This window comes from Dipteris shenzhenensis, chromosome 7 (assembly GCF_047967505.1).
Source record: "Dipteris shenzhenensis isolate YYH24624 ecotype China chromosome 7, Dip_SZ_1.0, whole genome shotgun sequence".
Lineage (NCBI taxonomy): Eukaryota > Viridiplantae > Streptophyta > Polypodiopsida > Gleicheniales > Dipteridaceae > Dipteris > Dipteris shenzhenensis.
In genome coordinates this window covers 26709004-26725549 of record NC_141602.1, presented here as the reverse complement: position 1 = coordinate 26725549, position 16546 = coordinate 26709004, and the positions used below count along the sequence as shown (strand labels likewise).

At 43.6% G+C, this 16546-nt stretch overlaps 1 protein-coding gene across 1 annotated transcript; it reads left to right on the top strand.

Annotated features, from left to right (window-relative positions):
- The first annotated feature begins 2846 nt into the window (after positions 1-2846).
- Positions 2847-7048, top strand: LOC147900166 (pentatricopeptide repeat-containing protein At2g33680-like). The gene has a single exon (XM_087377307.1). It carries the CDS (start codon positions 3344-3346, stop codon positions 6938-6940), a length of 3597 nt encoding a protein of 1198 aa, XP_087233433.1. The 5' UTR covers positions 2847-3343; the 3' UTR covers positions 6941-7048.
- Positions 7049-16546: the final 9498 nt, after the last annotated feature.

Below are 16546 nucleotides of genomic sequence, written 5' to 3'. Positions count from 1 at the left end.
ATTCAACAATTATAGCAAAATGAAAGACTCCGAGAATCACTACAGGGAGTTGTGTTTGCTGTATTTGCCATTCACTCTACTGCGGAGCCTCAAATCAATGACACAACACCAACATGGCATGACTTCTACATGCAACAATAGCAAATAGTAGACAACAACAAAAACAAATTCAATAAAGACACACCGCCAGAGAACCAAGTCAACAACGAAACAACGTTGCCTACATCCACAAGCACATCAAGGTCTCTGAAAATTCCTACCCCCAATTTTGACCTGTGTGTTGAGATCGATGGACTTCACAAGGCTAATCACCACAACAAGGAATGCGACTTCACGTTCGCATGCATGCCCAATACTGAATACTACAATGAGATAGAAAAGCTGAACACCAAACAACTTCTCGAAGACATATTACTAAAAAAAAGACTAGACAAAACAACACCTATCTTTCTTTTTCTCTCTGGCAACACCGGCACAGGCAAAACATTCTTTTTCTCTCTGGCAACACCGGCATATGCAAAACATTCACATTGTTGCTCATAGTGCAAGCTTTCATTTACCAGTACTCATGAGAACATGTGACTGACGTTGAGCTACCAAAAGTTTTTCTCTTAGCATACATCAGCAAAGCTGCATACAACATAGGAAAAACTACCATTCACTCCGCATTACACTTGCCACTGCACGCGTGCGCATACAAAAGCTTGTCTGCAAAAAAGCTAGAAACACTATCACATATGTACAAGGACATCCAATTAATTGTGATTGATGAGATTTCATTACTTGGGCAAAACACTTTCATTGCATTAGACATGCGCATGCGCGAAATCAAACATAATCACTTACAACCTTTCGGGGGAGTTGATGTGCTACTGTGTAGAGACTTGTGCTAAGCAAGCCTTACAAAGGACAATTAGATTTTTTCAAGCAAACAATCCATGCTAGCATTGTCTCCATCTGTTTGGAGGGACAATGTCCTATACTACGAGCTTGACATGCTCATGTGCAAAAAAAAGAACCAATTCATTGGACAACTAAATCGCTTAAGAACTACAATGCACAGTTCGGATGACATTAACACTCTTAACTTCCTATATTGTCGAAGACCACCTGATGTGACAAGAGTGCCTCATCTTTTTTACACAAACGCAGCCAAAGACATGCACAACCATGCCATTTTCACAAGCCTGTCAATGACTCCTTTTTGCATTTAGGCAAAAGACATTAGGCACAAAACATGTAGTAGTACAATAAAGCCCCCCCCCCCCCCCCCCCCAAATGCTAAATCAACTTGCGGCCTCCATAAAGAGTTACTTCTAAAACCTAGCATGATAGTTAAAATTTGTGGTGGTAACCTTGACATACCCAATGGTCTAGTAAATGGTGTTGACACCGTGTTCAAGAGTGCGACAATGAACATGACACCTCCAATTGTGTGGATTGAATTTACAAACCCACATGTAGGTAGATGAATGAGGTCAGCTCACTCCCACTTGTATACAAAAGAGATTTCAAAAACATGGACACCAATCTTGCAAATATCGTGCGAATTTCAAGTTGACAAAAATCATCTCAACACTGTATGTAGGTGACAGTTCCTTGTTCAACTTGATGCTACTGCAAGGACAATCCACAGTGCGCAGGGACTCTCCATGGACTCCCTTGCATTTGATCCTTTCGAGATAAAGGCCCATGGTCTTGTGTACACAACGCTCTCTCGTGTCCATGACCCAGCAAATCTATACATTTTGCAACCTCTGCAGCACTCGCACATCAAAGCGGATCGAGCAGTAATGGAAGGGCTCGCGTGTTTGTGTGAAACACGTGCCTGGCAAACCTAGTAGCTCGATTTCAGTGCGCTGGGGTCTAACATGCTGTCACTACAAGCATTAAACACAAGATCCTTCGCGGATCACCGTAGCAAAATCATCTCGTCACCCAGCATTCGCGTAGCTTCTGTGCTATGCTTGTAAGGACTGCGAACAACATAAATTACCACGTCTTCATTGCTTGCACATTCTTTGATCATCGGTGGAAGGGGGCTAGGCATAGGCACATTTTACAAAGGAGGCATAGATGTAGTGGCTGACAAGTTCATCTACAACGAAGGCATCGAATGTTTGCTGACCACTTTTAGGAGGACGCACATCACCAACGTCATGATTGTCAATGTGTACAAATCACCAAAGCTAGCACAATAAAACTCATGGACGTTATCGAGCAGATTCTGCAAGACACACACCCAGAAGAACTCGCTTACATAGTTCGCACTTCAATGTTTGCTGCTGTAAAAAACCCAGTCAAAGCCTCTGCACACTTGCAAACTACATACAAAAACAAAACATGCACCAAGTAATCGACCAGCCAACAACAGTTTATGGCTCGATGATGGACCACGTATGGGTGCGTAGTGGTCGCGACAATCGCCAAATACACGGAACAAACTACCTCTACTGGTCCGATCACTCTCTCGCGTACACGACCATTCCAGCAGCTTGAACGAATTGCTATGCAAATCCTCTTAGACTAGTTCGATCCCTCACTAGTTCTTCCTTGAACTTGCTTCTTATCCCTCACTAGTGCTTCCTTGAACTTCCTTCTTTTATGTACATTTTCCTTACTCTCCTCAACATTATATGCCCAAATCAACTTTATAACAACACCTAGCGGGGGGCCTTATGAATAACATTCATCTTGTTAAAAATCTTGGAGGCTTCCATAGTAAAAGACAAAGAGCTTGTAGGAGGGGGAGGACAAAGACATGCAATATGCATCATGCTATTTATTAGTAGTGAGCTCTTTGTGTGAAAGAATGCCATAGTAAAAGACAAAGAGCTTGTAGGAGGGGGAGGACAAAGACATGCAATGTGAATCGTGCTACTTATTAGTAGTGAGCTCTTTGTGTAAGTTCCTCGATTCCTGAAAGAATGCCGTTCGCATTCCCTCTTCCCATTTCCATTTGCACTCCGATGGAGCAGGCTTCTTGCCATTCTGAAGCTACGCGACTTCTTCCTTCAGCCCACATCTTTCTTTGGTCCCTCAGCAGAGGTTTGGTTGATCTTCCAGACGAAGCCTATCCCAGCCAGCCGGCTACCGCAGCCCACAAGTTTTGCTGCAAGCTCCCCTCGAAAGAGTATCAGAAAACGCGCTTCTGGGGTGATCCCTGCCTTTGCACAGGACGCTTCTCCACCTTCTCGGCAGTGCAAGAGTCCATACCTCGTTTTCATTCGAGTAGACTAGCACTGAGTTCAAATGTGGAGCAGTTGCGCTCTGTTTTTTCATCTCTTTACCCTGAGTAACGAGAACTCATCTTGCTGTTAGGTAGTCTATACTTGCGTCTTCTATGGGCAGTCAGTTGAGACTGCTCCTCTGTAGTATTTCCAGTAGTGTAAGACGAACTGGAAATGCAGTTCACAAGGGGTTCCCTCTGCTGAAGAAGGTGGGAGATGGCACAGAGGAAAGCTCAAATGAGTTTCCAGTGTTTAAGATAAACAATTTGATTCATATGCATGTGAAGCGTGGGAGCATAGAGGATGCCCGCCATGTTTTTGACAACATGCCAAAGCGCAGTGTGGTTTCATGGAACATTATGATCCTGGGGTATGCCAATCGGGAAGAGGCTGCACGAGCTTTGGAGTTGTATGCGCGGATGCATCAGGAAGGTTTTACAGCAGATCATCGAACCTTTGTTGGCGCATTGAAGGCTTGTGGTAGCCTGGCACCGCTGGAACTGGGCCAGCATGGCCATGCAAAATTTGCGAAAAGAGGGTGCCTAGCGAAAGGAAGAGCCATCCACTGCCTAGTGATAAATAGTGGCTTTGAGTCAGACAGATTTGTGGGAACCACCTTGGTGGGTATGTATGCAAAATGTGGCAGCATGGAGGATGCATGGAGCATCTTTGACGAATTGCCTCATCGGGATGTGGTTACCTGGACTACCATGATACAGGGGTTTGCTGAGCAGGAAGACAATGTGCTGGCTTTGGAATTGTATGCAAGGATGCACGAAGAAGGTGTCGCAGCAGATCACCGGACCTTTGTTGGTGCATTGAAGGCTTGCAGTAGCCTGGCAGCGCAGGAAGAGGGGACGCAAGTCGACAGAATTTTTTTGGAAATAGGGTGCCTTACAAAAGGTAGAGCTATCCACTCCCAAGTTTTAAAGAGCGGATATGAGGCAGATGTATTTGTGGGAAACACCTTGGTGAATGTGTATGCAAGATGTGGGAGCATGGAAGATGCAGTGTGTGTCTTTGATGAATTACCTCATCGTGATGTGGTGACGTGGAATATCATGATCATGGGGTATGCTGAACAAGAAGACGGTGAACAGGCTTTGGACTTGTATGTACAGATGCACCAAAAAGGTGTCACAGCAGATCATCGAAGCTTTGTCAGCGGCTTAAAGGCTTGCTGTAGCCTGGCTACACTGGAAGAGGGGAAGCACCTTGATGGTAAGTTTGTTGAAACAGGATGCCTGCCAAAAGGTAGAGCCATCCACTCCCAAGTTGTAAGGAATGGCTTCGAGTTGGATGCCTTTGTAGGAAACACCTTGGTGCATATGTATGTGAAATGTGGCAGCATGGAGGATGCACGATCCGTCTTTGATGAATCGCCGCATCATGATGTGGTTACTTGGAATATCATGATCCTAGGGTATGCTGAGCAAGATGATGGTGTACATGCTTTGGAATTGTATGCATTGATGAACCAGGAAGGTGTTACAGCTGATCCTCGAACATCTGTTGGTGCATTGAAGGCTTGCAGTAGCCTGTCAGCTTTGGAAGAGGCGCAGCGGATTGATGGGAAGCTTATGAAAACAGGGTGCCTGGCAAAAGGTAGAGCAGTCCATTCTGAAGTAGTAGAGGGTGGCTTTGAGTCAGATGTGTTCGTGGGAACCACCTTGTTAGACATGTATGCGAAATGTGGCAGCATGGAAGATGCACGCCGTGTCTTTGATGAACTCCCTCATCGCAATGTTGTTACATGGACTAACATGATCCTAGGGTATGCTGAGCAAGAAGACAGTGAGCCAGCTTTGGAAATATATGCACAAATGCACCAAGAAGGTGTCATAGCAGATCATCGGCCATTTGTTGGTGCATTGAAGGCTTGCACTAGCCTGGCAGCACTAGAAGAGGGAAAGCAGGTTGATGGGACATCTGTACATAGGGGGTGCCTGCTGAAGGGTAGAGCCATTCACTCTCATATAGTAAAAAGTGGCTTTGAGCCAAATGTGTTCATTAGAAACACCTTACTGAATATGTATGCAAAATGTGGGAGCATGGATGACGCACGGCATGTCTTTGATGAATTGACTTACCATGATGTGGTTACATGGAATATCATGATCCTGGGGTATGCTGAGCAAGGAAATGGTGTGCTTGCTTTGGAACTTTATGAACAGATGCACGAAAATGGTGCTACAGCTGATCATCGAACTTTTGTAGGTGCATTGAAGGCCTGCAGTGGCCTGGCAGCACTGGAAGAGGGAAAGCAAGTTGATGAATCAGTGGTGAAATTGGGGTTCCTTGTGAAAGGTAGAGCCATCCACTCCCAAGTTGTGAAGAGCGGCTTTGATTCAGATTTATTTGTGGGGAACACTTTAGTGAGCATGTACGCAAAATGTGGGAGCATGGAAGATGGACAGCGTGTTTTTGATGAATTACCTTGTTGTAATGTGGTGACATGGAATATTATGATCTTGGGATATGCTGAACGAGAAGATAGTGCGCTGCTGGCTTTAGAGTTGTATACTCAGATGCACAAGGAAGGTATGATAGTTGATCAAAGAACCTTCATCGGCGCATTGAAGTCGTGTAGCAGCCTGGCAGCATGGGAAGACGGGAAGCAAGTTGATGGGAGATTGATGAAAGTAGGGTCCCTAGTAAAAGGCAGAGCCATCCACTCTGAAGTAGTAAAGAATGGCTTTGAGTCAGATGTATTTGTGGGAACCACCTTGGTGGATATGTATGCAAAATGTGGTGGGATTGAGGATGCACAGCATGTCTTTGATGATTTGCCTCATCGTAACGTGGTCACGTGGACTACCATGATCCTGGGATATACTGAGCTAAAAGAAAGCGAGGAGGCTTTTGGACTTTATGCACAAATGCAAGAGCAAGGCATGTTACCAGGAAGCTTGACCTTTGTTGCGATCCTGAAAGCATGTGGCAACACGGCAGCTCTGGATACTGGAAAGGAACTCCATTCTCAGATCAGTAGGGTTGGTCTTGGGACCATTGCAATTGTGGCAACCAGTCTTATTGACATGTATGCTAAATGTGGGAGCATGGTTGATGCTCAACAGTTGTTTGATGCATTGCCCACCAATAATATTGTACCATGGAATGCATTGCTTGCAGGATATGCCCGCCAGGGAGACATTGAACTTGTGTTCCATCTATGTGAGAGAATGATGCAGAAACATGTACGGCCAAACAGTGTCACATTTCTTTGTGTTCTCACTGTATGCAGTCATGTAGGTCTAGTGGACAAGGGCCAGGAGTACTTTCTGAGTATGAGCAATCAGTATGGCATAATCCCGACTATTGAGCACTATACTTGCATGGTAGATCTGCTGGGTCGTGCAGGCCAAGTGGATAAGGCAGTGGCAATGGTGGAAAAGATGCCTTTTCCTCCTAATGTTGTTGTATGGTTGACCATGTTGGGTGCTTGTCAGAAGTGGAAGAATGTAGAGGTGGGAAGGCATGCCTTTGAAAATGTAGTAAAATTAGATGAAAAGCTATCTGTTGCGTATGTCTTGATGGCGAACATTTATGCTGATGCTCACATGCAGGAGGAACATGATAAGATCCGGATAATGAGAGAGAATGCACAAGCATGGAAGGACCCAAGACTCAGCTGGTGGAATGACCTTACTGGATGCATACATTTGTGGGGGATAGGAGACATCCCCACAGCTGAAAGATCTTTCGTTTAGAAGGGAGAAGGTGGACATGTGCTTGATTTGAATAGTTATAGGGCATATCTGAATATGTGATGATGGAAAGGATGTGTAGCATTGTGAGAAGCTGGCTATTGTTTGTGCCGTAATTCTTTCTATCTTAAATGGTGCGTTGCCCTATCAGCTAGATTTAGATGCTCGTTTGGGAGAGGGAGAGACTAAAATGAAATCATTTGGACTTCACAAGCAGTTGTAGCTTGAATGAAGAGATTTGGACTACTTTTTGATTAGCCTTCTCCTTTAGGGCTAGCCTTCGTCATGGCTGAGTTTGCCCTTCACCTCTGGAGTGCCGACAGAAACTCAGTACGAAGACTTTGTATAAATGGATGCTCACGTATGTGTGGGTCTACACCCACTGTTTGGCGCTGATGACGTCAGTGGGGATGTCATAGTAGCTAGTCCCTGCTATACATGATGGAGTTTATGGTTTTCAATCTTATGAGTGACTATCGTGAGATTGAAACTGCACTATGTTGTGTTTTTAGAGGATGAGTTTGGGAATGTTCCTGGATTCATCTAGGTATACCCTAGGGGACACTCGTATGTGATGCACATTGTATCCAGGTTTGTTCAATGTGGTGCTCCTATATTGAATGCTGAACTGTCACTTGCAAAGGTGCAAGTTGCATTCATAATCTTAATTCCCCCCTCTGTCTGTACAGAAAGGTTTTCACCTTCGACTCTCCATCCAATTGAGAGCACCTATACAACAGGAGTTCCAAATAGGGGGCTCCCACTGCTCCAAAAAATGACTGGAGCTTCCACCATGGGCTCCTTCTATAGGGTTGAATGCATCTGGAATCACCTGTCTGGTTGGCTGGTCTGGTTTCACAGACTGTGGTCAATTGACCCAATCTGTAGGCAGCCAGGTCAGCCTACCTGTTGCTCTAAGTCCATGACCTATATAAGGTCCTGCATGTGCCAGTAAACTGCCGACCCATCTGCTTGAGCCACTGCTATTGTATTTGCTGTATTATCTGTCCCTATTGTACAGCCCTCCTTGCTGATGTACCTACTTGTTGCTCCTGCTGCTGCCGACCCGGTAACCTCTTCTCTGTCGTAGCGCTTTTTCTGATGCTTTCCTTCCTGGACACTGCAGCAATTCTGTGCCCTTTGCTTGGGCTCATGGCTGGGCTTTTTCCAAACCCACAGCCAGTCCAGGAAGTCATCCTTTGGCGGCCCTTTGAGCTGCCCAAGTAAACTTTAAACAGGAGTCTGATTTGCTGCCCATGTGGCAGCCATGTTGCTGCCCCCAGGGCAGCCTGAACTCTGAACATCTACCCACATTCTTATGTAGGTGTCAACCCCCTGAGCTCTTGGGGGCTCACAGGTGGGGCACTAAGTATATCTCCAACACATTTGCCATTCCCATCCTATTTCCTCACATATGTTAAGACCCTTATTCCCCTAAAGTGTAAGCGCACTCTCAATTCTTAAATGTCATCATTGGGTCCTAATTGTCCTAGGCATCTTTATTGTTTCACATGTCATATCCGTCATAACAGTTTTATCTGTCCTATCATGTCTTACAGCCATTCTTAATTCGCAGGAGTAATACATGCATATAGCTAACAGACCTTGTATTTAATTACCATTTGGTTTGCATTTGTTCTTTTGTTTCGCACCTAAATTGTATTGGTGGGGCAGCTGTCTCTATTTTGGGGACATTTCTTGCAAGCAATTAGCCACATATGGTACTTCCTAGCATTGGGAGGGTACCAGAATACTGAAACATGCACATGATCTTCACATGAGCCCTTCTCAGGTACTGATCTATTGATGGAGATTGTTCATGAGCAAGCTCCCACAAGTGGCACAGCGATGCCTTTCCGTCTTGTCTGTTGCATCGACAAATGCACTAACTCATTTTTTGGAGGCAATGTCATCAATGCTAATGAGCACTCTTTTGTACATGGGGCATCAGTTTGGCTTTCAAATTATTTCCTTGTGGCAAATGACTCTATAGTCTTTTCATGTACAGTATGCTCCACTTGAAGGGGGCAGGGCAGGATCTCATGCTCCCTTTATCTTCTAGGACATAATTGGCGAAGGAATTTTCTGGGCCAAGATCACTATATATTAACTGGCTGTAAATGCTGTCTTCATGGTAATATATGAGAGACATCATCACTGATTGCCATATCACCACATATCCATTGCTATTGATATTATCTTCTTTGCCATATTAGGTACTAATCGAGTGATGCCTCCCGCAATTTGGCTTAGGTTGGCCAATGTCGATGTTTGGTTCTTGGAATACGGGAAGTTAGTCAAGGATGCCTACAGCAAGGATGACAGCCCTAAGTTCCACATAAAGTATAGCTGATCTCTTGGAGAGCTCTCTCTCTCTCTCTCTCTCTCTCACTCACTCACTCACTCATACACACACACACTCTCTCTCATTCTCTCTCACATACTTTTTTTTTTGGGTGAAACCAGTGACTATAAAATTAACATGAAATCAATGTACATGACATTAGACTCCGAAAGAGAGCCTAATGGAAGAACTCAAAAACAGTGAGAAAACACTTCAAGGCTAGTAGCATCCAAATTTCTCGCAGCATAACTATCATACAAAGATTGCTTGAGGGACATTCTGAAGAAAGCATATGCCTGAGGGAACTGTTATCCCATCCTAAAATGCAATCTCTGTGTCCAAATAGTCCATAGTACCCAAAAACGAGCCCAGTGAAAGAAAAGGAGGAATGGAGACATCTGAGATGAGAAGCATCCAAACATCCAGAAGAGTTTCCCGAATCTGATAGAGGGAAACCGAAGCCGCAGCAAATGCGAGACATGAGTGATCAATATCCGAGAGTGCGGGCAAGACCATAACAAATGGGGAACTGTCTCACGGTGATGAGAGCAACGGGGGCAGGAAGAGGAAGCAATACGACGTGCTTCCAATTTCACCCCAATGGAAAAAGCTCCCACTATACATCTCCAAAAGAAAAGCCTCTGTTTCAATGGCAATATAGCTTTCCAAATTTTCTTGAGTTTTGATTGCCACCAAGATAAAGGCCTATCCAAATTCCAAAGAGTGTTGGCATGCTTATCAATCCACGGTGGTGGAAGAAGAAATCTGTAGACCATCGAGGATGTCAAATTATGCATTGAAAGTGAACAGGTAGCACGAGACAAGGAAGTCAGATTCCAGTCCAGTAATGTGTCCTGTACAAACAGTGGAGGAACAAGAACAAAAGGCTGCAACATAGTTGTAAGTATTCTCCAAATGGGCCTATGATGCAGACCCAAGGGGAATGTCCTGCAAGCTTGTGGAAATGAAAGCACATAACCATGTTGATCCACCACATCTCCGACAAATCTTATGCCCAATTTCATAAGATTATATGCTTTAATAGGTGCCTGTAAAGCAAGAGGCGAATCAAACACCTTGCTCCAATGGATGCTTTCCAAACGAAGAGAATTACCATGATGGGAGAAAGCACTTGACCATTTAGCATAAGAGAGAATTCTCTTCCAATCATGAATAAAAGTAGTAGAAACAGGATAGCTAGGAATTTTCCCCTGAAATGTAGTCATGACTGCTTCCCAGTGATGTATAATCCAATGCCCATATGCGTGGGACTTCATGTTTCCACACATAGCTGCTAACATAATAGCCCTTGGCTGTTTTTGCTGAAAAAAATCAGCAATCATAGTGCTCTTTCTTGCCAACATATGAAACTGAAGATTGAGAATATTCAGTCCCCCATGAGTCTTAGGAGAACAAACAGATTGCATGGGAAGTAGTCGCAAAGCCTTTTTGTGAGATTTACTTTTCCAAAATATCTCCATAGCCTGGGACATATAGGAAGCCAAATGCTTAAAAGACCAATGAAGAAGAGGCAAATAAAATTGCACATATGCCATAATGATAGACTGCACTATCCGAAGTTGAACATGTAAAGGCCAAGTTGACAAGTGCCAGTATTCCAGCTTCTTGTTAATCTTTTGAAGCACCCATTTAAGATGTTGTTGAGAGGTAATATTCCAGCCAATGGGATACCCTAAATGCCTCACAATGGTATGGGAAGAAATAATGTGGCCTGGCCAGAGAAGTGCATGCCAATCAGCTTCTTTCAATGCTAGAAGATTCGATTTCTGAAAGTTGATATGCAGTCCAGCAGCTATGCCAAAATCATCCAAAGTATGCATCAAATGAGAGAGGTCACATTAAAAATTCTTGGGCATGAAATATGAATCATCAGCATATGCCTGTGCAAGAAACGGTTGTGCACCTGGAATTTGCAAGCCATGAAGCTGCCCAGTATCTGCAAGATGATCCATATGCAATAATAATGGATGAGTAGCAATGGCATACAGTAGCGAACTAAGAGGACATCCCTGTCTCACTGAGCGGGTCATAGTCCATGTCCTTGACAACCCACTGCCAAGGAGACACTGCGCAGTGGCATGAGAATACAACCAGTAAATAACATGAACCAGCCGAGGGCCAAATCCCAATTTATGCATACTCTGAGAAATAATGCAATAATAATGGATGAGTAGCAATGGCATACAGTAGCGAACTAAGAGGACATCCCTGTCTCACTGAGCGGGTCATAGTCCATGTCCTTGACAACCCACTGCCAAGGAGACACTGCGCAGTGGCATGAGAATACAACCAGTAAATAACATGAACCAGCCGAGGGCCAAATCCCAATTTATGCATACTCTGAGAAATAAAATCCCAATGGACAGTATCAAATGCTTTCGCAATGTCCACTTGCAGAATGAGAACATCTTGTTTAGAATATTTGGCATACTCGATTGCAAGCAAAACATTGGAGATATTGTCAGTAATCTGCCTTCTGGGAACAAACCCATACTGCCTGGGATGAAGTCCTACTTGCAAGATAAATCGAACCCTAAGGACAATCATCTTGGCAATGAGTTTGTAAATGACTGGCATAAGAGATATGGGCTGCCAATCAGACATTGTCTCACACAACCCTTTTTTTGGGATCAATTTGACAAGGCCATGCTTCCAAGAAGGAGGAAGAGATTGTTCTGCCCAAGCATGATTGATCATAAGAAGAAGAGTGTCCTTGAGATCACCCCAACTCTCTCTCTCTCTCTCTCTCTCTCACACACACACACACACACACACACCCCCCTTGGAGATCATTGTGTCCTTCAGGTGATGGTTGGGTGATGCTTGAACATTGGATACATTTGTACTCAATGGGAGAATTTTTGCTTTTGGCAATGATCGGATATCTGCCATGAATTTTGATTACTAGCATGCACTGAGGATTCCCATTGATATCCCTTATGGGAAGTAGGAGATGGATTAGTTCCATGGGGAAGTACATCTCCCTCCCCTCTCTCTCTCCCTACTACCACACACACATCCCCTTGGGGATTCTCATAGACACGCATCCCCTCAGAGATCGTCGAAAGTGTGGAGAAATGAGACCCACTACATAAAATAAGAAAAGCCATATGTTGGCATCCAACTATGACATTAGAGACTATGGAGGGTATATTTATATTTTGGATAGACCATCATATCTTATAGTATAAAAACATGACATTATATTCTATAGGATGTGAGCTTCCCAAGAAGCTTATTGATGAAGTTTGAGGCATGAGTATTGTGGGTACTTTGCACGATCGTTTAGCAGGTGATTTCAGATCCAATTGGGTCCTTGAAATGCCAGATAAAGGGACCAGTACATGGACCTCTTCATTAATGGGCTATGTAATGGGGATATTGGACATGTGCCCCAAAAAATGGGGTCTTTATGATAGTGGGCAGAGATATCCCGTTGAGGAAACAAAACTCTGAACCTTCACGTGATAGTCGACTCCTCCCACACTCCTTCACGACAGACCCTTGCGCAACTGACCATCTGGAAGCAAGTGGTGAACAAACTGGAGATGGATGCGTGGCCAAGACATGTGCAGAAGGAGAGCCCAGACACTTGAACACTCCAGAAAGACGATTGGAGACCATCCAGGTTCATTTTGAAGTAGAGTCTAGTTTTCATATTCACTATGGATTTTCTGATTCGGTCTCGCTATTCCCGTAGTCTCAGAGTGATGTCCAAACGTGCCGACATATAAGGACTAGAAAGCTTCAAATCAGCACACTCTCTACTTACAAACTGAACTCTAGGATGCCCACGCAGGTGGCTCGGTCACGCTGCTTGCTGCAATCGGAAGGAGAGTGTGTGCTCTATGCGTAGACATTTCATTGGCATGGTAGAGCTTGCATTACTGGATCGGTGCCAGTCCACGCTTTACCAAGCCAGCATTTCGTATGTTTCTGAGGCAGGAACGGAACTTCTCGGGCACTTGGACCCCCTTGGAGACCTTATTGACAACTACTTGCTCTGAGGCAGCTATGGCTATGCTGGGCGGCACCTTCGTATACTACGAGATGAACAGCTTCTACCTCCAGGATAAAGGTAGCCAATACATAGACCGGCCTAGAAGACTCATGACACCCGGCTCAGAAGACACTGGTCGAGCAGATACGTGTAATGCCTATCGTTTTCGTGCTCGATGATTTCGTGTTACTCTTCCCATGCGCTATTATAGCCGCAACCCCTTGGATAATCTGTAGCGAGCTCTGAGCATAGCACGATGGTTAAAAACCCGAGAGATGACCCTACGGTAGACGTATGCTCCCCCTCCATAATCGCCTCCAACTTGAACGCGACTCTGTGATTAATAGAGAACTCTGTGAGTTCTTCTTCTAATAAGCGACCATTTACTCACTTAATGCCCTGGCAGCGAGCTACTAGCTATGGAGGCACGTAAAGCTGCAGAAATGGTCAGTTTGCGTGAACTCTTGCCAATATACACCACCATTTTGCCTAGGGCTTCGCACTACCATGTGCATGACGGCAATGGAGCTTTATATCCTGCTTGAGAAACCTTTCTGGAGCCGGTTCTCTTAATGTGTGGTTTTCCGAAAGAAATTTTGTGTACTGTTCTGACCTCGATGATGTCGTCCCCTACAGTGTTTCCTGTGGAAAAACCCAAATGCCATGCATCGGCTCACAGATGTGAGGAGCTTTTATGTTGACTGTGAGAACATGAACGAGCAGATTTTCATAAATTTAGAGGTTTCCACACAATTTATAACTATATTTGCAAAAAAAGTGCACGTTTTTGTGACCTCTATTTTGTTTTTTCTTAAGGTCAAAATCCAAATTCTTCCGTTCACTAGACACTCAACCCAGGTTTTTCGTGAACATTGTGAACGAGAACCACCTGACATCCGTCGTGGCAGTTCTTGAGGGCCACTACGTTGTTTGAGGCTCACATAGATTGTCTAAGGGTTACCATGCGACTATTCCAGCGTTTAGCTTATCATTTGGCTAGGTGTTTTGACTTTAGATATATATGCTTTCATCATTTTATTATCTCCTACCTTTTCTTTATACTCTAGGAGATATGTGTTGATCATCAATGAAAGCATGGATAAAAACCAAGTATCTCAATTGCTTGGAGACCTTTAAGCCTTGGTTATACAATTGTAAAGATTGTTCCTTGGAAGCCCCTTATAAGTATCACCATAATTCTCATGAGTGTGAAGGAATCTACCAGGCTAAAAAACTTAAATGTCAAAGCTTAAACTTAAAGGTCCCTTAGATCCTTGTCATAAAAAATCACAATGGTCACTTCCAAATCCTAGTAAAAGTTAATTATTCCCGTACAAAACCTCAACCATATGTAGAGCCCTTGTTTCAAACATATGTTGTCTATTGAACGATCAAACCTTGGCACTTTTTCTTTATCAAAAGGAATCTAGTGTTAGCATTCTCAATTTTTTGTAAATAGTCAAACCAAGGAATGTTCCGACTAATGAAAACAATGCCTTATATGGGATAATCTTCAGACTAATGAAAACAATGGGATAACTTATGGCATTAAGTCCTAAAGTATTTTGCCAGCATAGAGGTAGCTCCTCCATATCCTCTTTAACCCCAAAGCAACTAGGTGTCTAGATTAGCCTGTGGTCTATTTGCACATTCTGAAGTCCATGATCGGGGGCTATATGTAAAAATCTTGGCTTTAATTATTTATCTCTAACCAAGGTTACAATGTTAGGAGAACTTGGATGGTAATAGGTACTTGTATGCAAGTACTACTCCATTACTTTCCTTAGACTTGAGGCTCATTTTATCCTTTTAAAACTTGAGGTTAACACTGATTATTTTGAATGCCAACCTTTAATTGCCAACCTTTAATTGCCGTTAAAATTCAAGAATGCCAAGATTTGTTTAATGCTAATCTAGATAGAGTGACATGAATAACAACTGTTTGTTGGCATTGAAGCCTGGCTTCCACATCATGAATGAAATATTCTAACTTTCATTGTGTTGTGATGGCGCCACGTGAGCCGGCATACCTCTCCATCGGATTTGCATTATGAAATCTTTGGCGGGATTTAATGGACTGATAATACGGCATTAGCAACTTCGAGGAGGACTTGTTGGTGCATCATCTCTATTTCTTGTAATGTAGAAATACATTAACTATTGGGGACCACTCTTGATTCTTCTTGTAATTTGATAATTTATGAGTATGAATAGGAATAATTGTGTTGACTCCCACTTTGATACCCTGTTTGAAGAGGTTGAATATGAGGGGATTACTTTCACTTGGTGTATGAAAAGGGCAATGACATATGTTTGCATTTAGTTTACTTAATATTGAAAACTGGTCTAGTAGTGTAGTAGGCTAGATCGTTTGATAGGACTCTCTCTCTCTCTTTTAAGTGAAATCTGTTATTTCTTTGTGGGAAACCTCAGAAGAGGTGCAAACCCACCATACATACAAAAGTAAAAAGATTACAATTAGGCCCCTAGGAAAAGCCAGGAGGTTAATTGAAAACTAGAAGGGAAAGGATGAATATATGAAGTTACATATCTCCAGATGGGGACATAAAAACAATATCCTCCACTGTGATCCCTTGTTGCACCAGAAAACTATTAAGCGAAGTAATAGTGCCATCATGAAATGTAAATTCTTTTGACCCTTGTGATTCTTCTTGACACAAGCAAGAAGCCGGAAGCATTGAATAGCTGGGTCAAAAACTTGTTGTAGCATATGATGCATATCTTTAAGTGAAAAAGTGCTTTTAGGTTGTTTACAAACTACTGGATTATCTTGCTCTCTAACATCCAGAGATTGTTCCACATTAACATCATCTACATTTGAAGGAGAGAGATCGACTTGCAAATCACACACACACACACACACACACACACGCACAAGATCTCATACATACACTTGGAGAAAATTAAGACTCATAGAATAATCTCTCTCTCTCTCTCTCTCTCTCTCTCTCTCTCTCCCCCCTCCCCATCCTGACCCCTACCCTTCTTGCCATCTCTCCCGATCCACTCTACTCCTCTCTCTCTCTCTCTCCCATCCCCATCCTACTGGCCCCTACCCTTCTTGCCATCTCTCCTAATCCACTCTACTCCTCTCCCTTATATATTCTCTCTCTCTCTCTCTCTCTCTCACTCACACACACACACACACACACACACACACACACACACACACACACACAAGATCTCACACGTACACTTGGAGAAAATTAAAACTCACATATAC

Coding starts and splice junctions, on each gene's coding strand:
- LOC147900166 (XM_087377307.1), top strand. CDS start 3,344: ATGGGCAGTCAGTTGAGACTGCTCCTCTGTAGTATTTCCAGTAGTGTA.